Source organism: Diabrotica undecimpunctata, chromosome 7 (assembly GCF_040954645.1).
Source record: "Diabrotica undecimpunctata isolate CICGRU chromosome 7, icDiaUnde3, whole genome shotgun sequence".
In the NCBI taxonomy this organism is placed as follows: domain Eukaryota; kingdom Metazoa; phylum Arthropoda; class Insecta; order Coleoptera; family Chrysomelidae; genus Diabrotica; species Diabrotica undecimpunctata.
In genome coordinates, this window is record NC_092809.1 from 127,093,973 (window position 1) to 127,120,830 (window position 26,858).

The 26,858-nt window shown below is 35.0% G+C and overlaps 1 protein-coding gene across 1 annotated transcript in view; it reads right to left on the reverse strand.

Annotated features, from left to right (window-relative positions):
• sif (guanine nucleotide exchange factor still life) overlaps nucleotides 1-26,228 on the reverse strand; it is a 303,831-nt gene extending 277,603 nt beyond the window's left edge. Inside the window, exon 1 of the mRNA XM_072539215.1 lies at nucleotides 25,967-26,228. Coding sequence (XP_072395316.1) covers nucleotides 25,967-26,059 — 93 coding nt within the window. The 5' untranslated portion in view covers nucleotides 26,060-26,228. The remainder of the gene's footprint in view (nucleotides 1-25,966) is intronic.
• Nucleotides 26,229-26,858: the final 630 nt, after the last annotated feature.

Here is a 26,858-nt window from a genome sequence, read left to right on the forward strand (position 1 = left end):
AGAACAAAGCGGCTTTCGTACCGGGAGATCCTGCCTTGATAATATATTTATCCTACGACAAATAATTAAAAAGCGTGTCGAAAGAAGTAGAGAGACCCATTTGGTATTTATAGACCTTGAGAAAGCATATGATAGTGTCCCGTTAAAGAAAATGTTTGAGGTCCTCAAAAGGTCCGGATTGGATTCGACGTATATCCGAGCGATATATAAATTGTACGAAAATGCAGTTAGTTGTGTAAAAATTGGAACCAGAACCTCAAATGAATTTAAAGTCAGTAAAGGCCTAAAGCAAGGATGCTGTTTGTCACCGACACTCTTGAAAATATACGTCCAAGAAGCATTGAGGAATTGGAGAAATAAATGTAGATTTATGGGCATCGAAGTGGGACAAGAAACTCTGTATACATTGTTGTTTGCAGATGATCAGGTGGTGGTTGCAACCGATGAGAAAGATATAAATTATATGAATCGAAAATTATTTGAGGAATATGCCAAATGGGGGCTTACTGTAAACATAAGCAAAACAGAATATTTAAAAATTGGAGGAAATACCACAGATCTGAGGCTTGAAAACGCAGTCATAAAAGGCTGCAACCAGTATAAATATCTAGGAAGCATCATATCAGCAGATGGCAGAGTTAAGATAGATGTACAAAACCGAATAACCCAAGGGAAAAAATGCATCCGAATACTGAATTCATTACTGTGGTTTAATAAAATAAAGATGCATACCAAACTTCGCATATACAAAGCAATTGTAGAACCAATTACCACATATGGTGCCGAATGTTGGACGATGACAAAGAATGAACGAGATAAAGTAGACGTTGTGGAAATGGATTATCTTAGAAGGTCATGTCGAGTATCGAGAATGGAAAGAATCAGGAATGAGGAAATACGAAACCGTACAGGAATTAGAGATACTCTTTCAGATAGAATACAAGGAAGGCAATTACAATGGTATGGTCACGTGATGAGAATGGAGGAGGAGCGTTGGCCAAAGAAAGCCTTAATGTATGTTCCGAGAAGGAAAAGAAGGAAAAGGGGAAGACCACCAAATTCCTGGAGAAGAGAAATTACAAAAACAATGCAATCTAGAGGCTTAGAAGAGGGAGATTGGAGAGATAGGAAAAGATGGAGGCTGAAATGCGGGAAGCGGCAATCGCCGTAGGACCCCCGTTATATGATGATGAGGAGTAATTCAAATTTACCGCGCAGTAATGCTTGTTTATAATTGGTCTAACCGCAGGCAAGTTTACTCCACTAAATTATGACATTTTGACACTAATGACATTTATGAAATTTTAAAATTCAAAATTTTTTAGATTTTTCGTTTGCATTTCAATTAAAAAAAGTCCAAAATATGGCAAGTACCAGTGGTAATTATCCTTCTCCACCTAAAAACGCCGAGTAGATTTGGGTCATTTATCATCAAATGAAAAACAATGAATTATATAACATGTACACATAAATAAATATTGATAATCCTGAAATGAAAATAACAGGCATGGTAGCAAAAATAAAACAGACAACAGGTTAGTTTTGCAGAATAGTTATTTTTAAAATTAAGGCTTACTAAAGTAATGTGCTAATTTTACGTGTTGCGAATTCAACTATTTACAGAACAATTATAAGAAATATAAGCAGACTGGAACAGTAAGATATCATAAAAATATTGGCGGTCGTCCTTCTATCCTTGCAACATTCGATGAAAGAGTTAAAACATCCTGAAATGAAATGAAATGCCCACGTTAAATAAAATTTTAAGTGAAATTAACAACCGTCCAGAATATGTGTGGTTCATTATTATATAAATTCTTGAAGCAAATCAATTTTAAGTAAGTAAATGTGGGGTAGACACAAATATATAGTAAATAAAAGGTACAATACAAAAATTTTAATATTGTATCTGAGTTAGGCAATCAATTACAAGATAAAGAAGTTGATTCAAATGTACATTTTATTATTTTGTAGGTACTTGCAGAGAAGTCGAAAAAATATTCTGATTGAACGTGATGATATTATAAGATGGAGACGTAATTATCTAACTTGTATAAAACAGTACAGAATTTCTTAATATTGTTCTGAAGCTATTTTCTTGTGGCATTTTAAAGTAATTACTATTTAAATGGGAATAAGCTACAATTAAAGGTTTAATTACGTTTATTGACGTTTCAATTTCCGAAGTGGAATGGTTTATTAACATTTTATTAACTCAAAAAATTATTGAAAAAATTATTTAAACATAAGTTCTTCTTCTTTATTTTTGGCTTTTATTCTTCTGAATAATCAGCCAGTACATTTGTTTTGTTAATTTTTGGGCCACTGTCGTGAGTCTGAGAATATCTCATGCCCTATTATCAATTATCATTGACATATAGACATTTTTTCTACAAATCTACATTTTATTTATGTTTTCTATTTTCTTATCGTTGGTTTAAATGTTAATATTGGATAGGTTATTTTTAAGGTTATAATTTTATATGGTTGATCTGTAGGAATCTGATAAGAATTTTGATAATTTTAGGGTTAATCTCGCATAGAAGCATTGGTATGTTAATTGGGGTTTTAATATTAATTTTGATCAGCTTCTGATAGACATCATAATCTTTTATTTTGTTTATTGGGCATTCCCAAAATATGTGTTCTAGTGTATCCATTTGCCCACATTTACAGTATGGGTTATCGCGAATGTTGATTTTATATAAATGTACTCCTGTCAGGCAATGACCACTCCTCATTCTAATAATGGTAGTAATATGCCGCCTATCTATGTATGGGATTGTGTCAAACCATGGTTTATTAGGAAAAAAATTTTGTATGTAGTTATACCACTTGCCTTTATATTGAAAAGAATTTAACCAATTATTTTGATGCATAGAACATATTTTATTTTTTAATAATGGCATGATATCCAAGTTACTTAATCGAATTTTAGCAGGAATATTTAATTCAGCCCCAATCTTTGCCAGTTTGTCAGCTATTTCATTTCCCTTGATATCATTATGTCCAGGAATCCAACATAATCTAATATCTTTCCCATATTTATTTAAATAGTATAGTTTCTTTTTAACTTGCAAGACTCTGTAATCTTTTGTTGCAGTTATCATATTGTTATTAATGTTGTCTATAGCGCTCTTTGAGTCCGTAAATATTACAGCTTTATCAAAACTTTTTTCCTCACAAATCATTAGACCCTTTTGAATAGCTATTATTTCTGCTGTACAGATATTAATAAGTGAAGGAATTTTTTCAGAAAAGGAATAATTTATACTAGGTATGTGTATTCCTATGCCCGTTTTGGCTTCCTCAAGGTTTTGATTTTTTTGTTTTTTGAAGCATCTGTAAATATTTGTATGTAATTATAGTAATACGAATTTACAAAATTGTAATATTCCCAAAGGTTATGGGAACTATTTTTTTTAATAATGTTTTTATAATTGGTACATTATAAGTGTAGATATCATATTCATTTGAGTAGCAGGCTGGTATGTCACTTGTGTTCATTGATGGTAAAAACTTTTTAACTTCTGTTAGAGCGTCAATCAAATATGTTGGATTTTTTCCCTTCCAATATTCTTGTTGATAACCATGATATTTTTTTAAGTCTAGAAGCATATTTAATAATGAGTTCAAACTATAATAATAATGATATTCAAACATAAGTAAACAAAGTTAGGTTACCCAATAAAGAAAGAAGAAGAACAAAGTTAGGTTAGAGTCGACGTGTGATGTTTTCCGACACTGATTACTGGGTTACCGCAAGGCTGAGATAATCAACCAAAAAAGAAGATGTATTTGGTGACTTTTCTAGTAATTTTCTTGGGTGTGAATCTGTCTTTTAAGTTTACTCCTCCTGGTTAAAAAACAAACCATAGTATCATTATAATTCTCGCTTTAACACCTTATATGTATGGATGGAAGCGCGTACTACTAGGTGTCTTATTTCTTCTTTGATATTATCAACAAATAACCCGAGTTAGGTCATATTAAATTCAGTTATCCTTTAACACTTTAAACCCCATTTGTATTAAGTAAATCAGATACACAAAAAAAACTTCAAATGAACCCGAATATATATATATATATATATATATATATATATATATATATATGTATATATATATATATATATATATGTATATATATATATATATGTATATATATATATATATATGTATATATATATATATATATATATATATATATATATATATATTGTTGTGGTATTTAAAATTGAAGAGTAAAAATATTAAATGTACGATGAAATCAATATTTCAGAGATTATGGAAAGTAAAAATACTCCGAGCTGCCTGTAATTAACCAAAGGTAATCTTAGTCATAAATAATCTTTTGTATAAATATAACAAGTGGATAGTGCGGGTACAATTAATAGAAGTGAACGATGGTTTTTTCCCATAAGCCATAAAGTGTTCCGTAATCCGGGTTTGCGCCATGAACAGGACAATAAAAATAGTTAATAAGTAAAGGGTTTTTCGGAATCTGTAAATACCCAGTACAAATTAAGTGTCCTTGTAGAAATAATAGGAATTAGGAAAGTTTGTAGGTATTTCTGATTTTATATGGGGAGTGGTATGCAAATTTCTGATTGGCCGAGAATTGGGAAAGTGGTGAAGGGGGTGTGTATAAGGAGAGGTTGGATGAGATGAGAGAGTTAGTTAGTTCCAGTTTCTTAAAGTGAATGGTTGGTTTTCGAGGTGGTCTCCAGGGGTAGTAACTGATAAAGAATAAGTTGTAAGTTGGTGAAATAAGTGTGTCCGACGGTAGCTGATCTGACACAAATTTGTAAGTAAACTTTTCCTAGTTGTATTCTACGTATCGCTGTTTATTTCGAAACGAGAGATTAAGTTTGGCGAGAGGAAAAGAGGCTGGCATCATTGGAAAGGTACGTGCATTCGAAGGAGAGCATTGAATACACTAAATTGCAATATCTTGTTTAATATTGCCAGTTACATAGGAGGCTGCTGAGAACTGATAGTTAATTTTGCATAGAACGAGGAATTGGACAACTCAAGGTAGAGGAAGCGTTTCAACGGAAGAAACATTCATAATATATGCAATTTGATAATTTTGGGTCAAATAATATTATATCATATTAGTAACGTGTGAATAAGTTGTCGATAGTCGAAAGAGATCAAATTTGTTCTGAGAGGGGACACGGAGCTGTGGAGAGAATTGGATAATTCATACAAATTTTTCTTGGAACAATCGATATACCAAAATTGCATTAGGAAGGACACTGAATATTACTTGATTTGTTTATGTAGAATAATAAGCTGGATTTTAGATTGTAATTGTATTATATTATCCATGCATTATTGAACGTTCACGTACGTAGAATAAATTTTGTTTGATAAACATTGTATGCTAATAATTTTTGGAGGTATTTGAATCAGTTTATTTTATTACATTATTTTCATATCATATTATGTTGTTTTATTAGGTTATTCTTTGGACCTAACCCATCAGCTGTAAAGTATAGATATTGAAGCACGAGTAAAAACCTGAGATAACAAAATTGAAAGGTGTGATATAAATCATAAATCAAAAATTTAAATAATGTTTCATATATATTTTTTGTAAAGTTTTAAAATTAAAATTCTTGATATCACATTTATATATATATATATATATATATATATATATATATATATATATATATATATATATATATATATATATATTATTCTGATACACATACAGACTAATATCCAATGGTGGAAGATCTGTGTTCATAAGCTAAGCGCGCTAACTGTGCATTGTGCATTTACATGGATGTTTTAATACACCTGGGCCGTGGCGACTACATTTTAAGTTCAGTTCAGTACATTTTAATCTTGTTTGAATCGACAGCAGTTACCTATTGTAGTCTGACGAGTAGCTATCGTGCGCTTTTTTCAATAGTTATGTCTAACAGAAAAAATTAAGTGCTTTCAGAAGGGAACTCGAAATAATAGCGGAAAATTTATGTAAATTTGAGTTTGAAGACGATGCTGATTCTATCAATGATCCCTGGTATTCGGAGAGTTCAGATAATTCTGATGAACAAATATATAAAAAACGAAAACTTTCGGATCGTACAACATCAAAATAGTATGGGGTATATCAGATAATACATATTTTTCTTATTACTCTTCTGTATAATACACCAATTTTTAGGTTAACGTAAATCAAATTAGAAATTAAGGCTGTGGGACTTTAAATTTAGAATCTGAAGAAATAAGTAATTAAAATGTGAAAGGACATATTCTAAGTTCAGAGATATGTTGACTTTAAAGTTTAAGAAAAGATTAAAATTAAACTTTGGAGTTATTTAGGTCAGTGGAAAGGCAGATTTGGATTCTGAAGAAGTCATTAATCAAATTACGCAATCGACAAGAAATTTAGAGACACGTCTTGTATGGGATGATGCTGTTGGTAATTTGAATGCTTTTTTGTTTCAGCAAAATAGTTCTCCAACTTTGAATGTTATATATCGTCAAGATGATAGTCCACTTTTATTTTATAAACTTCTACTCACAGAAGATAGACTTGATCTTTTAGTAACTGAAACCGATATTTATACTTCTTCTTCTTCTAATGGCGCTACAACCCTTTGTGAGTCTTGGCCTGCTTAACAATGTTCTTCCATTCTGCCCTGTCGGATACTTTCCTTCGCCACTGCCTGATGTTCATGGTTTTAAGATCCCTCTCTACGTCGTCTATCCATCTTTTACGGGGCCTTCCTCTTGTTCTGTTTCCTTGGGGCTTCCATCTCTGGACTACTTTTACAGCTCGATTATCTGGCATTCTTTCTAGGTGACCAAGCCAGTTTAGTCTTTGTGATTTTACAAATCTGACAATATCTGCGCTCTGCATTAGTTCATCCAGCTCGTGGTTCATTTTAATTCTCCACGAACTATCGCTGCATTGGGTTGGTCCAAATATCTTCCTTAGTATTTTGCGCTCAAATATTCTCAGTTGATTTTCATCAGTGGTTGAGAGGGTCCACGTTTCACATCCATATGTGGCCACTGGTCTAATTACTGTTTTGTAGATTCTCAGCTTAGACTCACGATTCAGTAACTTACTTTTCATTAAGTCTTTGTATGCATAAAAATACTTATTACCGCTAAGAATCCGTGCTTGTATTTCTTGACTGATGTTGTTGTCATTTATTATTGAGCCTAGGTAGGGAAAAGTGGAGGCATATTTGTAGGTATGGTTGTCTACCTTCAGATTCTCATGTTCATTCGATTTTGTGCACTCCATATATTTTGTTTTGCTTTCATTTATATATAGACCAAACGTAGCAGCTTCTCGTTTCAGTTCTATGACTTTTTCGCTCAATACCCTTTTGTTGCGGCTTATTATGGCAACATCATCCGCATATGCGCATATTTGCATAGATCTTGTATTAATACAGCCGTTTACATCCAGTTTTCTAACAACAGCTTCTAAAGTTAGATTAAAAAGTGTTGTTGATAAGGCATCCCCTTGTCTAACTCCATTTTCAATATCAAAGGCCTGCGTCATATCTTCATCTATTCTCACCATAGCTTTGGAACCCTCCAGAGTCATTCGTATAAGTTTAACCAACTTATTGGGTATCCCTAACATAGATAGTTGCTTTAACATCTTTTGTCGATCTACTCCATCAAACGCCTGTTTGAAATCGATATACAAGTTGTAAATAGGTATGTTATATTCAACACATTTTTCATGTATACCTCTTAACATATGTATTTGGTCTATAGTTGACCTCTTTGGTCTGAAGCCACATTGGTATTCACCAATAATCTCCTCCGAAAACGATTCCAGGCGGCTATATATAATTCCTGATAATATCTTGTAGATGACATTTAAAACTGTTATGCCCCTATAATTTTTGCAGAGTCGTTTGTCTCCCCCTTTGTACATAGGAAGTATGATTTCCACTTTCCAATCTTCTGGGATGACTTCTAGTGTCCATATGCGGTCGATTAGTTTGTGGATACGCCTCCATAGCGCATGTCCACCATTCTTTATCAGTTCTGCAGTTATTCCATCTGTGCCAGGTGCTTTGTTATTTTTTAGATGTTTTATGACGTTTATCGTTTCTTCCAATGTTGGTTGCTCAACTAGTTGTTCTGCTGTGTGGTGAATTATCTCTTCATCTTCGTTTTGTTTTTTTACTGGGTTTAACAGCTCTTGAAAATGCTCCTTCCACCTTTCCATTATTTCCTCTTTCTCGCTGATAATTGCCCCATTTTTGTCCTTGCAAACTGTTGATCTTGTTATGTATCCTTGGGTGCATTGCTTGATTTCCTTGTAAAATTTTCTAGCCTCTCTTCTGTTATTATAATCTGATCTAATCATTCTTCTTTTTAGGATTTTTAAACATATATGTATTCCATTTTCTTTGTTTGGCGCCTTTCTCTTTTCTTACCATTGATATTCTTTGTTTTATTTTCGATATAACCAAGAAACGGTCCGAATCGCAATTTGCGCCTCTATATGTTCTAACATCTGTTACGGAGGTTGCCCACCGCTTAGATATTAATATGTGATCGATTTGATTAAATTTATTAGTACCAGGTATCATCCATGTTGGTAATTTGAATGCTTTTTTGTTTCAGCAAAATAGTTCTCCAACTTTGAATGTTATATATCGTTAAGATGATAGTCCACTTCCATTTTATAAACTTCTACTCACAGAAGATAGACTTGATCTTTTAGTAACTGAAACCGATATTTATGCTAAACAGCAAATTATTATGGTATCATCAATGAATCAGTAACACGAAATTCTTTTCTAAATAATTGGACTGATACAAATAAGGAAGAAGTTATATCACTCTTGGGCATACTCATATGGATGGGCCTAAATCCAAAACCAAGACTAAGAGACTATTGGAGTACAAATTTTGTTCATAACTGCTCCATTTATCAAAGTGCACAGTTGTCAGGAAATACATTTGAGGCAATCTTGGCTTCTGAACTATGTCCCGAAAATAACCGCCTTTTCAAGTTAAGTACATTAGTAGATAAATGTAATAGAAATGTTTAAACCGTTTATACTCCAGGGAAGTACGTTCGCATCGACGAGTCAATGGTTCCATTTCGTAGAAGGTTATCATTTTTACAGTATATACCGGGTAAACGACACAAATACGGGATAAAAATATTTAACTTGTATGGAAGGACAAGAAAGATATACATTCAACACAAAAATCTACTTTGGAAAGCAAAGTAGACCAATTGATCAGCCTGTTTCCAGCCGAGTTGTAATGGAATTGATGCAACCTCTTTTTAAAAGTGGTAGAACATTAAGAACGAACAAATACTATACAAGCGTTGGTTTAGCCTATTTACTCAACGATAATAATATTCATTTGATACAGAAAATATAATCCAAAAGTGATCCTTGAAAAAATAACTATCAAGAGAGGACGTGAAAACTCTTGAAAGCAACATAAAAGTTATTGTTGGTAAATGGGTTGACAAACAAGAAGTTTGTTTTTAACAACCAAACCTTGTCCAGAAATGATTACGGTACAGACACGGACATGTACCAAAAAGAAACCAAACACAATAGTGGAATATAATTCCGTTAAGTCTTACATCGATGTTTTGGATCAGAGATCAGCTTACAGTAATCCTGTCCGCAGATCAATCAAATGGTATCGTAAAGTATGTATTGAAATCCTTATCAGTACAGCTGTTGTAAACGCACTTATCCTTTTTAATGCAACTTTGAACAATAAAATGGACATAACGACGTTCAGGGAAAAACTTTTTGCAGAACTGTGCCTCAAACATGAACACGAAACAGTCACTTAAAATAATTATAAAAAGCAATAAAAATGTAAGATTTTGTACTCAAACTAAAGTATAATACTTAATAGTTATTTAACCAACAAGTGTATTAATAAGGGCGATTAACAATTGAGATATATTAACGCGCGAGCGAAGCGAGTGCGTTAATGTTCGAGATTGTTAATCGCCATTTTAATTCACGAGTTCGTTACAAAACTTTTCCGTTGACCGAACTTTTCAGAAATAAAAATATCTTAGTTTAAATTTTTATTTACCTAACGATAAATAATGACATACAATGACAGACAGTACTTACAGCGGCTGTCATTTTAAATAATTTTTTAGTGGGAATATAAATAGGTACCTATATGTTTGGTTGCCTACACCACAGGTCACTGCCAATCACAGAGCGTTAAATGTGGTTAAATTATTATACAAGCAATGTATGTTGTGTTGCCTATAATAAAATCGTTCATTAATAGAAAATCATTCATTAATAGGGGTCGTTAATCAATGATTTTGAGGGTGTTAAAATTAATCATAAATGGATGGTTGACGGAAAAATGTGTTTAATATTTTGGCCCACATAACTTTTTTTTATTATGAATTGTGGCGTTTAAAGTGTTAACTAAAATATTCAAATATCGATTTTGACTTTAGCATTTGTATAGAGCTGTAGAAAAAATATTATATGTTTGCAAAATATAAATAAACTGTCTAATTTCACTTACGGAATTAGAAAAAAAGTACCACTTTATGTATTTGCTGCAAAAATTACTCTTTATTCAACGCATATGTTGATTTATCAAGAGATTTATCCAATATTTATAAAAATTTTGTGATAGGGGCAATTTATTTATCGTAATTTTTACTGTGAACTGTACTTTATTGATTGATACTCTTTTTTGTTAGCTATTTTCTTAAGATAAAATTACATCTGCAATCCAAATTTATCTTATCGGTCTATAACCCTGTCAACAACAACACTCTCGAATTTCGCATAAATTAAGCAAAATAATTAGTCCGTTTGACAGAGCGGTTACCATTTGGAATATTAACCAGAAAATTAATCATCTTGCCAGCAATATACCCAAAAATTAAATCCTCTATTTTCCGCGCTTTTGTGATTTACGGAGCTGGTTAAATGGAACAATTAAGGAAAGTGAACAGTATAAATCAGATCGAATTTCCAGTTTTAATTTAGTGATTTTTGTTTATTACCTAGATAAATCCAAAAAAACTTCAATTGACAGAGACGCTAAACAATGGGGTTGGTCAAGTTATAATCAACTAGAAATAGATAAACAAATTTACAAGAAGGGAAATGGTAATGTTTGAGTTGCACATATGATGCATGTTTTAGATTAGGTTAGGTTAGGTAATGTCTTAGGTGCTGATATTTGTATTATCAACAATCTTGACCCAGTTTTGTTTTTTTTGTCTCTTCTTAACTTACAATTTGTTCTTAGCATAGGAACAATAAGTAAAATTTTTTGACGAATATTGTCAAGTACAAGAATTTTCTCCAGCGAGAAAGTACCATTTATATTAGTTTACTTTAGTACTATTCAACATATTAATATTATCTAACTAAATCTATTACTGAAGTCTGTTGGTTTTGAATCGTTTCAAGCGACACACTTCACAGGTGGTTTCCTGTAGCACACGTACTAGCACATTCCCATTATCACTGGCTTTATGTTTGTGTATAATACCGAACAAGTCCATAATAAATGTCTATGCACCCACATAAAATACAAATGACTTAACAAAATAGCAGTTCTGTGAAACACTAAAAGAAACGCACAAATTATATGTTCCTGAATATATTTAATATCAATCGTTTATTCTGCAGCCCTAACCTTGATCATGCCCTAACCTTAAAAAAACTTACCGTGAACAGCTTGGGTCATTTTCACCTTGTTAACACCGGTATTACTGTTTATCAGTGACAATATGAGACGAATGCGCCGACTTCGATAACTGCACTACATATTTGAACACTTTTTAACACTGTTTAAGCAAGTTTTTGTCGCAACCCACGTATACTCAAACAACTTTTTTGGAGGTTATGCTTTGGTTTCTTGAACTGAAAACCCTAGTATCTAACATATTTGTGTTTATAAGAGCATTTTTAATTGAAGGTGTTGTAAAAATAAAATGAAAAACTTAGTATCTGGCATATACTGTATTTTAAACTTCTATATGAGAGATACTTTGTTTTAATTTTCGAAAATTTTCAAAATCAAAGGTTTAAGGGAATTTTAAACCTAAAATATAATAAACAACATTAAGTTATACCCGTAAAGGTGAAAAAGTCAATTATGAAGAAATTGTTGGATACTGTGTTTTTCATTGGGGCAGTCGAAGAAAGATATCCGTCACTGAAATGTTCTATTGGAGAAGAATGTTAAAAAATTTTTGGACTGACCACGGGACCAGTAATTCAATTCTAAATAGGGTAAAAGTCAACAAACGGCTATTTAGAAAAATCCATCTAAAACAATTAAAATACTTTGGACATGAAAACATGGAAAGACTTATTATTCAAGGAATTTATTGACCGAAGATCACGAGTAAGATCTCTAACAAGATGGATCGATCCAATTACAAGCATATGCAAGAGACATAAGTTAAAAGAAATGACAGATACACAGACATCTTTGGAGGCGGACAATACACGACATCACGATGATCACTATACTCTCTCCAGGGGGTCATGATTGAAGAGAAAAGAGAGAGTTTTTATTGACGAATATGAAACAATTTTTTAATATTACTATTTTTACGTTTGGATATTTTAAACAGAATTCATAAAAGAAAATACGACGCAAAGTTTACAGCTATATCTACATATTATGTGCTTTATATACTTTAATACAAAATAATGGAGTTTAAAGGGCAATATCTTAACAAAGTAAGAACACGTTGTACTTGAAGAAAATTAATCAGCAAAGAACATTTTAAATCGTTGAACTTTTTACTATCGGGTAAGTGCATATTGCAGTCATTTAAGAACCGTTCCTGCAATTCTGTCGGAGCATCTTAACGGATTAATTTTGCCAGCAATGAGCTCATCTAGGATTACAAGGATAAAAGACGCCGCGGGATAGAATTTTCAGGGCTTATAAATTTTTCTGATGTACTCGAGCACCGGACGTAAAGGTGGATCAAAATAAACACGACTCACTGGAGATGAATAGAATAGTAATGACCTTTTAACAGTATTGCCTACAAAAAAGTAAGCAAATTTGCTTTTCTATTAGAATGTATAAGATCAAGAGAATATTTAGTAAAGCATTTTTTCTATTTAAGTATCATACATTTTGAAAATTCAATTTTCATTATTAACGTTTATTATTATTTCTAAATAGGATGCAGTTGACAAAGTAAAATTTTAATCCTATAGACGGTTAATTCCAATGTTACTGACGCATTTCATTAATATAATAACAATGTTTTTTACTATAGATACGTACATATATATTTGTTTAATAATAATATATATAATAGTGTTACGTAAAAATATGAGTCATAGTTTTTAACCTTTAAAACATGTTTTTATTCTAATATGTTGTAGAGATTACGAGAGGCCTCGATTTACCTGAGCGACCTTCCAGAACCAGTGCGAGGGAAATCCAGTTTGCCTTTACCGTTTCGCCATCGAAGGTTTTGGATTTTTCGAGATAACGGCACTGGTATATAATAACGGAACTTTATTTGGAAGGGACAGTTAATTCGGACGACGCGCTCGCGATAAAATGTTACGTTCGCTTTTTAATAAATTATGTATGTTTAGTGAAAATAAATAAATATCAGTCATTGTGCTTTTTAATGAATTAAGATAAGAACAAGACATTATAAATTAAAGACTTAACAATTAATAAATTCACAACAAATGGTGTCAGAGTGAGATCGAACATAAATTAGACTTATAATAATAATACAAGTGAATATAAAATAAATTGTGAAAATGGCTACGATTTATGAGCTGACAGTGACTAATTTAAGAAGACATCTTGAAGACAGAGAATTATCTTCCACCGGAAAAAAGGCTGAGTTAGTCCAACGACTAAAGAACGCTTTGCTAGAAGAAGGACTAGATCCAGAGACTTATATATTTGAAGACAAACATGATGCTGTCATCTCGTCAATTTCTAAATTAGAGAACAAAGTTTCCGGCGACATCGCATCATTGGAGAACAAAGTATCCGGCGACATCGCTTCTTTAGAAAGCAAAGTTTCTAACGAGATTTCTTCTCTGGAAAGCAAAGTCTCTGCTAACATCTCTTCGGAAATCTCTAAAGTCACTTCTGAGATGTCTGCCCTGGACGATAGAATATCTTCGTTAAAAAACCAAGTTGCTGCCGATATGTTGGCCTTCGAAGAAAAGATATGGAAAGAGATGGAAAAGAAGATGGAGGAAACCGGGACAGCAGAGAGAGGAAACAATCCAATTACAGTGGAGATAAAAGAAGACGAGACGAAATGTAAGTTGGAGACACGGCCGAAATTTGAAGGAAGTGGAGGTTCTATTCATGTTAAAGTCCCAACTTTCGACGGAAAATCATCATGGAACAACTACATGAAACAGTTCGAATCAGCCGCAAGAGCAAATGGATGGTCTGAAAAAGAAAAGGCGGTAAACCTGACTATCGCTCTTCGAGGAGATGCCTTAGATGTGCTTCAGACCATAGCAGTAGAGGAGACCGATGATTTCGAACAACTGAAGAAGAGGTTAAATATGCGATATGGCCACGAACATTTGGAGCATGTATATCAGTCGCAGCTTAAAAATCGTAGACAGAAGAAAGATGAGGCTCTTCAAGAATATGAGGTAGATATTGCCAGATTAGTACGATATGCTTATCCAACAGCTCCCGAAGACATGATGGAAAAATTGGCCGTTCAAACGTTTATTGATGGTCTTCGTGATCATGAAATGCAGAGAACACTACGATTAGCTCGTCACAAGACGCTGGTTGATGTCTTATCCGCCGCCCTCGAATACGAGTCAGCTACGCAGGCCTCTGGTGGGTACAGTAAAGTTAGGACTGTAAAAGAGGAAGGAGATGAAGATAAACTTGACCAGCTCGTTAATATGATGAAAAGCATGACATATAAGAAAACGAAGACCATCAGATGCTGGAATTGTGGCGAAATAGGACACGTGCGAAGCTCCTGTAAGCACCCTAGGTACGACGCAAATCAAGAAACTCACCATCAGGAAAACTAGAACGGGTCAGCCTTAGGGGGGCAGCTTCGACCCAGAACTTTTCCAAAGACCCTCTCATACTAATAGCTTCTTTGAAATGTCGTGAAGATAGTGTATATGTAGATGGAGATATAAATGGTAAAAAGCATACGTTGTTGGTGGATACCGGAGCGACCAGAACCATTATACGCCCGACAGTTATAAACAGCCGAAAGAAACTGTTACCAACGAGGTTACGACTTCGGACCGCTACAGGTGAAAATGCCAACATTCATGGAGAAATCCAGGTACAATTGGGAATTGGGGCAGAAAAGTTTGTCCATACTGTTATAGTTGCTGACATCGAAGAGGATGTTATATTAGGAATGGACGTAATGAATATGCATGGATTCCAATTGGATTTTAAGAATAAGGTAATCAAAGTTGGCAACGAGGAGGTATTTCTCCATCCACATAATGACAACACTGTGCAAGCAGCCATTACAGAAGATACAGTCGTGCCTGCGAGAAGCGAAACGATCATAGTAGCGCGACTACAGGGAATCGTAGACGAAGGGAGACCTGTTATGATGGAGCCTTGGAACCACGACGATGAGGTTGGCCGTGGAATCATAATTGGAAAGGAATTGGTGACTTCGGCTAAAGAAATTCCTGTGAGACTTATCAATGTCAACGACTACCCAGTGACTATAAAGAAAGAGACAAAAGTAGGAACTTGTGTACCTGTGACATCCATAATCCGTCAGGCGACAACATCTGATAATTCCAACGACAAATTCGACCAAATGGTTGCAGTTGCAGGACAGTCTCTAAATCAGATGGAGAAAAGGAAATTAAGGGAATTTCTGCGGCAGTATCGTGATATTTTCGTACCGAAAGGAGGAAAGACGGGAAGAACTACCGTTGTTAAGCATAAAATTGATACTGGTAATGCTAAGCCAATTCGTCAAACAGCTCGACGATTACCACAGGCGAAGAGAGAGGAAGCTGAAACGATTGTTCAGGAAATGAAGAAAGACGGGGTGATAGAACCTTCTACGAGCCCATGGGTCTCTCCGGTGGTCCTGGTTAAAAAGAAAGACGGAACGACGAGGTTCTGTGTGGATTACCGTTTGCTGAACAACGTTACCAAGAAAGATAGTTATCCTCTGCCTCGGATCGATGACACATTGGACACATTGGCTGGAAGTAAATTGTTTTCTACTTTAGATTTGAAGTCTGGATACTGGCAGGTAGAAATGGACCCAGTCGATAAAGAAAAGACAGCCTTCACCACAGGATCTGGATTGTGGCAATTCAACGTTATGCCATTTGGACTTTGTAATGCTCCTGCGACATTTGAGAGGCTTATGGAAAATGTGTTGAGAGGGTTATCTTGGAAAACATGCCTGGTTTATTTAGATGACATAATCGTCTTGGGGGAGACATTCGAAGATCATTTGAGGAATTTAGAAAACGTTTTTAATCGACTTAAAGCTGCCCAATTGATGCTAAACCCCAAGAAGTGCCAGCTATTTCAAGGTAAAGTCAATTATCTGGGTCATATAGTCAGTAAAGAAGGAGTGGCCGTGGATAAGGGAAAAATCGATTCTATTAAGGAATGGCCAAAACCAACTGACAAACATCAAGTGAGAAGTTTTCTTGGACTATGTACTTACTACCGGAGGTTTATTAAGAAGTTTGCAGATATCGCTAAGCCATTAACGCGACTTACAGAGGAAGCAAGAGAATACCGCTGGGATATAGACTGCCAAAATGCCTTTGAAACGTTGAAAAAGCATTTAATAACAGCACCAATTTTAGGGTATCCACTGCCAGAAGGAGAGTTCATCTTAGATACGGATGCAAGTAATGTGAGAATTGGAGGAGTGCTGTCTCAGATTCAAGGAGGACAGGAACGAGTCCTCGGATATTTTAGTAAAGTTCTTTCAAAACCTGAGCGGAATTATTGCGTCACGAGAAGAGAACTTCTGGCAGTAGTGAAATCAGTAGAGCACTTCTATCAATACCTCTATGGAAGGAAGTTTTTAATCCGAACCGACCATGCCGCCCTTAAGTGGTTGATGCAGTTTAAGAATCCAGAGGGTCAGATAGCCAGGTGGATCGAACGACTCCAAGAATACGATTTTAAGATTGAGCACCGGGCCGGAGTTAGCCATAGAAACGCTGATTCTCTTTCCAGAAGGCCATGCCCAGCAGAGTGTTCCCACTGCAACAAAACGGAATCCAAGGAAGCAGCAGTGCTAAGAACAACGATGGTCAACGACGACTGGACGCCTATTAAGATCAGAGAAGAACAAGAAAGAGATCCAGTTATACAGAAAATTCGAAAATGGAAAGAGGAAAACCGTCGACCACCTTGGCAAGAAATATCAAACCTATGCTCAGTAGTTAAGACGTATTGGGCCCAGTGGGACTCATTTATCATGGAAGATGGCTTGCTTAAACGAGTCCTGGAAAATGATGACGGTTCAGAGAAAAGAAGACAGTTGGTGATCCCAAAGAGCAGAATAGCCGAAGTACTTCGTCAGTTACACGACAGTCCATCGGGAGGGCATTTTGGTGTAAGGAAAACCCTTCAGCGAATTCGGGAACGGTTTTATTGGATGAACAGTTCCGACGACGTAAAAGACTGGTGTAAGAAATGTACTATTTGTGCTACGAGTAACGGGCCTCACCGGAAAAGGAGAGCTCCTATGAGACAATATAATGTTGGAAGCCCGTTTGAAAGAATAGCTTTGGACATTGCAGGGCCATTTCCAGAAAGTGAAAATGGGGGCAAGTACATGTTGGTAGTAATGGATTACTTCACTAAGTGGGTCGAGATTTATGCACTTCCAGACCAGAAGGCCGCCACCGTTGCAGATAAGTTGATCCAAGAATATATCAGCCGATTTGGAGTGCCTTTGGAGATCCATAGTGACCAAGGCAGGAACTTTGAAAGTGATCTATTCCAAGGAATATGTGATAGACTAGGCATGAAGAAAACAAGAACTACCGCGTATCATCCGCAATCGGATGGTATGGTAGAACGAATGAATAGGACAGTTGGCAAGTATTTGACAAAGATGGTGTCCGATCATCAGCGAGACTGGGACCAATACCTTCCGTTCTTCACAATGGCCTACAGATCTGCTGTTAACGAATCAACGGGCCAGACACCAGCCAGAGTCCTATTCGGACGCGAAATGCGACTACCTTGTGATCTAGAATTTGGGTGTCGACCTGGAGAAGATGTAGCAGGTGAAGATTATGTGATCGAATTACGAAGAAGAATGGACGATGTACATGAGTTGGTCCGTTCCCACCTTCAGATCGCTAGCGACCGAATGAAGAAACGGTACGATACACAAGCCGAAAAGGGTTGCTTTAAGAAGAACGACAAAGTATGGCTGTATAATCCCAAGAAGCGAAAAGGTTGTTCTCCCAAATTGCAGCAGTTTTGGGAAGGTCCATACCTCATCATGGAGAAGATCAACGATGTCATCTACCGAATAAGCAAGATTCCGAGGGGAAAGCCGATGATAGTACACCATAACCGGCTGGCGTCTTTCGAAGGTGACCACGACGTAGATGAAGAAGTGGAAGTAAACCAAGTCCAAGACGTGTCTGACCTCACGTTTGAGGAATTCATGGGTGCCTATGGAGGTACCGGTAAAGCAAGACATGGTGTTACCACTGAAGAAAAGCAAGATCTACTCGCGCTCCCCGATGACTACTCACTGGCCCTTACCATCCCGGCCAGTATCAAAGACGCACCAGGGTTGGCATCCGTCTTTCGAAGGAAGTTTGGTCGAGTTGCAGAACTTCAATGCCAAGTGCCAGCTCCCGGTAAAACCTTGAAACTCCAAGATGCATCACGTTACCTTTTCTACCTGGTAACAAAAGACACTGCCCGTGACCAACCTACCTACCGAGATGTATGGGAAGCCTTACTTCAATTGAGAGGGCACGTACTAGAGTCCGACGTGCAAAAGTTAGCCATGCCAAAGTTGGAGTGCCGCCAATTAGATTGGAGAGTTATCCGAAATATGGTGGAGGAGATCTTTAAAGACACCGAAGTCCAGGTGTTAGTCTGTTGCAATCCGCATAGTTACTGGTGCGGAGAGAAAACCGTCCCTTGTCATTTTTATACAACTGGAAGTTGTAAAAGAGGGTCCAGTTGCCGATACCAGCATACCGTTCCAGTTCTAGTCCCAACAAGGTTCCAGGAGGAACCATCTTTTGAGAGGGGGGCAATGTTACGTAAAAATATGAGTCATAGTTTTTAACCTTTAAAACATGTTTTTATTCTAATATGTTGTAGAGATTACGAGAGGCCTCGATTTACCTGAGCGACCTTCCAGAACCAGTGCGAGGGAAATCCAGTTTGCCTTTACCGTTTCGCCATCGAAGGTTTTGGATTTTTCGAGATAACGGCACTGGTATATAATAACGGAACTTTATTTGGAAGGGACAGTTAATTCGGACGACGCGCTCGCGATAAAATGTTACGTTCGCTTTTTAATAAATTATGTATGTTTAGTGAAAATAAATAAATATCAGTCATTGTGCTTTTTAATGAATTAAGATAAGAACAAGACATTATAAATTAAAGACTTAACAATTAATAAATTCACAACAATAGTAGTCCGTATATAAGGTTTTCACTCCGATTTCGTTGAACCTCCATCGATTTTCATGAAAATTGGTGAGTAGTTAGAGGACACCTTAAGAAACAAAAGTGACATGGTGTTAACTTGCGCTTTTACCGTGGGGGTGGATGCCACCCCTTCTCAGGGATAGAAATTATTTTATTAAAAATAACCCCAGGAATCGATAGAGCGACCAAATCTAAACAAAATTTAACTTTTCAAGTTATTAAAATAAATTAATACTTTTTGAGTTACTGAAGATCAAAAATTTTTATTTTTCGTGAAAAAAATGCATGTTTTAAAGCGGTTTTTCATAAATAACTCAAAAATTATAAGTTTCTATCTGAATCTGAATCAAATCTGAATATTCAAGCTTAAATAATGGGAAAAAATGCATTTTATAAAAAATATACTTATTGAACAATTTTCAAAGTACTCAGAAAAACCTATAAAATAAGCTCTACAAAAAGTTGATAGCATCAAAATTAAGCAAATTATGATGAAAATAAGAGGACACTTTCGAATTTTTTGGAAAAAGTGAAAAATAAAACATACGCCATTTCCACAAAAATTAAAATTTATAGTAATCCCTAGATAAGACTTTCTTATTTTAGTATAAGTAATGACCTTTAAAATTTTAACTGGTTTAGAATGCATATTTTTAAAAAAAAATTGATTTATTTAAAAAAATTAGAATTTTTCAAATTTTCATAAATTTCATTTTCTTTTAATTTTTTTAACAAAGATTTTTCTTTTTTTCTTTATATTTTTGTAGGATAAAAAATAACTGAGATAAAAATGTTTAAAAATTAAATTTTACTGCGAGAACCATGTAACCGGGGCCCTTTAACCTTTTAACTTTAAAAAAATAAAGGATTTAAAAGATTAAATTTAATACGACTTTATAGTCTTTGAAATTGCCTGTCAAATGGTTTTTGAATGAATAAAAAGGACGTAACATGTTTACAGCAATTTTTAATTAACCACAACCCATTTGAAGACATTGATCAGTTAAAAAATATTGTCACGAGGTTGGTTGCAACATATGAAATAAACTGTTTTAATGCTTTGGATATTGGCATTGCAACGATGAAGACGATTAATGGAATGGGTTTTAATAATATGAAGCTGTCCAAAAAAGATAAGGTTCTATCATTATTAGAAGTCAACAGTAAATTAAAAATTGGTGAAAAAGTGATTCCTGTTGATCCCCTGCTATTATCCCAACGAATTTGCGTTATGAAGAAAAACGATAAAGAATTAGAATCCTACTTGAAATTTGAATTGGCACCTTACCCGCTTTCTTTATTTAATGATGTTGGGATGAGAAGGTCAACCAAATCTACATTATAATCTGTATTTCAAACGCTTGATATTGCCTTAAACAAAGCAAATTGTCAATACATAATTAATGGAGGCATACTACTCTACAGAGTAAAGTGGCCAATTACTTGTAATTATAATAAGATCTTTGAGAAATGTATTTCCTATTTGAAAAGAAATTCCGGTAGTAATGTAACTGTTAGTTTTGATTCTGACGATGAAGGTAGTAATAAAGCTGCAGAAAGGAATCGTCGGTCACAAAAGATTACTTGTAAAGAATTTAAGTTTACAAAAGATATGCCAGTAGCTGTTAGTCAAGACAAATTTTTGAGTAAGCTGTTAAGTAATGAAGGATCTAGAAAACAATCCATTAAATGCAAGCAAGGAAAATGAGAAGCTGACGAATTAATAGTAGAGACAACAATTAAGGATAAGGGCTCAAGTTTGCCAGAAGTTATAGTAGCAGAAGACATTGATGTTTTAGTTATTTTAACTGCCCGAGCTAAAGATGATGAAGAGATTTATGTTTTGAAGTCGAAAAACAAAATGTTAACTCAGTGATATATTTTTCAAAAAGCTTAGAACTAAATTATCCATGCCTAGGAGTATATATTCTATTCTCTCATTGTTTCTCTGGATGTGACTTTATTTCTGCTTTTGTTAATAAAGGGAAGAAAAAAATTATCGATCTTCTAGACAAAAGACCTGATTTAAGAGAGAAGATCGATATATTTTATAATAAAGCCGCTGATATCGATGCTATTTTAGAAGCTGGCAGGTACTGCACAATATTATTGTACGGAAATACAAAAGATGTGAATATGAGTAAACTACACCGCATCGAAGACCTATCAGCTTATCTGGGACAGATACGTAACGATTCCTTTATTAAGGCTGCCACTAAAAATAGTGAAGTAAAGTTTTCATTTCGAAAGGAATCCGAACAAAAATGTAAGTCACGTGTACGCCTGCGATTTAGTTGAAAAGTTTAGAGAAACGAGATCAGTGCAAAATAAAAAAAGGGATGCCCCTAGATTACGGAAAGAAGTATCCCAAATTGAGGTCCGTGGAAATTTTGTAATAGAGCCTACTGCATCAATACGTTAAGTATCTGTAATGATAGTCGGTTAGAAAAGTGTTAAAATTACATAAGTCTTACCCGTACAAAACACAAATTCCTCAAGAAATGGGCGATGATGATCCAGACCAACCAGTTTTGTGAACTCATGACTGAAAGAATTCGCATTGAACCGAGAATGTTAAAAAATATTTGTTTCTCTGATGAATGCATTTTATGCTGAATGGTAATATAAATAAACAAAACTGTTGGTGATGGAGTGATGCGAACTCGCATAGATTCAGAGAAGGTCACACTCAATATGCTGAAAAACTAAATGTTTGGGCAGGAATATTAGGCGATGCTATAATTTGGCCTTGTACATACCAGGCAATTTAAGAGTTGACATTTATCTCAATATGCTGGAAAACCCCATTGAACCTTTAATTGTGCATAAATTAGAGAACCAAAGGGACGATCATGACAACCTAGCTCTAGACGAAGATTTGCTGCACTTCCAACAAGATGGAGCGTCTCCTCACTAAGCAGCTCCTGTTATTCACTGGTTAGATACTAATTATGCAAACAAATGAATTGAAAGAAAAGGTCCTATTAAGTGGCCATTGAGGTCACCACACTTACCACCACCTGACTTTTTTCTATGGGGTTACCTCAAGTCAGTTGTTTATAAAACTCAACCTGCGTCACTTGGGGAATTGCGAGAAAGAATTACGCAAGCATGTCGCGCTATTACTAGAACAACATTTGCCAAAGTTCATGCAGCATTTGAAAATAGGCTGTATTCTTGTTTACAAAACAATGATAGGTACCCACTTTGAACATGTATTTAATTGACATTTTTCACAAATTTTTAGTTCAACAAAAACCTCATTAAATTTTTGATTTAGTTTCACAATTATTGCTTCACCCCGTATAAATGATCACCACAATAAAAACTTAATTATTATTTATACCATTCAGCATTTTTTACAGTCTTTTCAATGATGTATCACAACTAGGGGTTTGCAATTTAAACTCTTTTGGTTATGGTTGGTGGAGTCTAAGAGGTTCGTGGGGGTGAATTTTCCTTCATGTCATTTTAGTTCCTCCTTACTATCCAAGAAACGGTTTTAAGCATTTTTCGATATCAGCTTTTGTTCGTGAGATATAGCCCATTGTATGTTTTAAAATTGATACACTGTATAGCTGACCACAGTTTTATAGACTTTATACTATTCTTAGACTTTCATACTACATGTGCAATATATTCTTAGTACTACTTTAAATGCATTTTTTTTGGTCGTATATATATTGGCTTACATATATCGTCTATTTCAGTCGTTAGTTTCTTAAGGGTCTGATGATGCTGTGTAACTTGTAAACAGCGAAACCGTTTGCCCAATCTTTTCTCTTTAATAAATATCTACAACAACTTAACAAGGATGGTGAGTATAAGATCGTACTCCATAATATTCATGAACATGTGCTCACACCAGCAACCTTTTCATCATTTCAATAACTTTAAATTATAAATAGGGTGTAATCAATAAAGATTCAGCAACAAGCAATGCGTATTCCGATTTTTACCCCAAAGATTGGATCATGGCTACCAGGGCAGAATGCGTACCTTAGATTTAGTCGACCCACTGTTTCACCATAGTGAAAATAACTGTATAAAGTATTATAAAATAACTTTTCAACGAAGGTTTGATTTCAAAAAGCCAACTGAAAAAACTATACTGACAAATTGGAAGCGATAGTGGGAATTATAGCACCGACTTTCGAAAATTATAATTTCTTTATGGAGATTCTAAAAGAAACCTCTTATAAGCATATACCGAGAGGATGTCAACAAAGACTAGACAAAAGCGTCGTTGCGAAACGCATTTACCACCAAAGAGCTCAAAAAGGGCATGGACGTCATGAAAAATCGCCTGGGGATGAAATCCTTACAGAGAAGATAAAGTATTTCAGGCAAAAAGTGTTAACAATTGTTGGTCAACCTACCAGATTCCAAAATTGTAGCGCGGATCAAAAGTGGTAGCCTTTCTGAAACTTGGGAAGACTCCTAACTACCGAGTAACTACCGTCCAATATCTCTGCCATGTCACCTATTTAAACTATATGAACGCTTTATTTTTAATCGCATCTAAATACAGTTAGATCAAAAACTAATTCCACAACAAGCAGGATTCAGGCCAAGCAACAGGCCAAGTACTGAACCCAACGGGGAACATGAAGGAGGGATTTGAGCAGCTACAGATAGAGGGAGTAGTCTTAGTAGACCTCATGGCGGCACACAATATAATAAATCTTACTAAGCAGGGTTCTAAGAATTAGCATCTATAACACTGTACTTGACTATGATCTAGTAGAGATCATTAGATCATTGCTATATAATAGACGTTTCTACATTTCGCTTAGTAAAAAGAAAAGCAGATGACAAACTCAGAAAAATGGCCTACCATAGGAAAGCGTCCTGGCCCTGCCCCTATTTGCAACGACCAGCTAATGGCAACTCTGAAAACTTTATTTACACTGCGCTGGCGATGTTGGTATCGCTGTAAAAAGAAAAACCTTCACGCAGATAGAGTCGACATTAAAGGAAGCTTTAACATGAGGTCACCCTATTACAAATAGTACTCAATAAAATCCAAGTATGTGCAGTTTATCTTAGCGTCTATCTGGCGCATGTAAAACTAAATGTATTCTGATAGGGTCAACGTTTGGAACATACTGACAGACGCAAATATATTGGAGTCATATTAAATAGTTTAGTAATTTATAAAGATCACTGTCAAAGGACAAGATAAAAAGTTGCTTCCAGAAACAATCTTCTCCAAATTTTTTGTAGGAAGCAAATGGGGTGTGCACATTTACAGGTTTTAAAGTTAACAGCTGAGGCCTTGTGTTTTTTAGCAGGAGAATATGCCTGTCCCGTGAAGAGCAGATCTAGTTACCTACGCCCAATAAGTTACCATTGTTTTAAACGAAGCATGTTGACCTTCAACCATTTGAAGGGTCTGCAACCATGCAGACCCTTCTACTTCTATTGTACTGGGCTGCTGGTTTCATGTTACCAGAAGAACGTAAATACGCTTTTCAATATGTAGAGAAATTCCGGCAGAAATTCGATGAATGATACCAATTTTAAATCAAGAAAAAGGTTTATGAGAGCCACCCCCGAATTGTTCTTCCTACACCCAGAGCCACGAACCACCCACGAGCCACCCAGAATGGTTATGTACTGGGAACCTGACGGACACTCAACCGTATACTTAACTTTGCCCCTATAAAACAAAGATGTCGACGCAATCTGTGACTGTGGGGAAATACGGAATGTGAAGTACCTCAGAGTATGCAACCTTTGTCCATCACAGTGCACCGTTGATATTTGACAGCTTGCAAATACAAATGCGGTAGATGCAGTAGATAGTGAGCAAAAAAATTGTACGAGTATAAAAAAAATTAAATTCGCACAAATGAAGAAGAAAAAATATTTATCGACTTCAAATGCGATTTACCGAGATTTTTTTACCAAAAAAAAAACAATCCAAACATATTTTTAACCTTGAGTTGAAAATAATAGTAGATATATATTAAGTTACCCCTAAATTATAATTTGAAACCGCTGTCTCTGATATCCCTGCTTTATCTTTTACCTTTGATAAATCTTGCATTTCAAAGAAACATTGAGAGTGAAGTAGTGATTACTCAATGCTTAGCACGTTCTTTAAAAATATCAAAGGAAGTAGACGGTATATCCGTTAATTAAGTTCATCTTGATATTGTAAAAATAACTTTCTCTATAAAAATTTACTACGGTAGAAAACCTTTATAGGTAATTAATATGTTTCTACAGCATCTTTCAAATTCACGTTGCAAATGTCAATAATCTAGAATTGTATTTAATTAAATATTGAAAAATTTTTAACTCACTTGACATGGCGCCTGGAATAAATAAGCGTCACCGAAGGCCGTACTCAAGCAGAAGATGTAGTCTCGCTTTGGATGCTCTGGAATTGGTTGCATGATAGCTCCATCCACGATTATAAGATGTTTGGGCGCAGCTTCCACTGATCGTCCTTCTCGCGAATCGCATGGGTAGAAAAGCAACGTCGTACCTTTTAGACATACCCAATAGCCTTTCCATCCTCGTTTTCGGGCTAGTTCGATTTGGTGTTTTTTGCGAAGCAGCCATTTTTTTACGCTAAGGAATCTGGAACAAACAACATATATAAGAAGATTGTTAACTATACTATATCTTACAAAAAATTTTTCCAAAAAGATCAATATAATATCAACATCTCTGTATATAAAACTTTTATTTATTATTATAATTCTATCGAAATATTGGAAATAGTAAATAAAAATATGTTGCGTTAATAGTGTTGCGTTTATGGTAGATTAACAGTTTTAACCCGAAATTACCTTGCCTAGTACTGTAGCATTTCGATTTACCTCGTATATGTTAAAACTTGTATATTTCTTTTGATATTAATTCGGCCTATTGGATTCTTCTTCTTTTGGTGTCTATTCGTTTCGAATATTGGCGATCGTTCTGGTTGTAGTTATTTTATTCACTGATGCTTTAATAGATTAGTTGTTGTGGAGAACGATTGCCTCAGGTTTTTTAACCATGATATTCTTTTTCTCCCAAGTCCCAAGTTCTCCCTTGGGAGGTCCTTTGCCTTAAATAATTATTTTTAGTAATCTGTATTGATTGCCGTTTCTCATCGCTTCAGTGAGTGTCCGGCATTCAACACTGTAGTATAATATCGAAAAGATATAACATCGTAGGAGCCTTACTTTTATCTTCAGATTAAGGTTG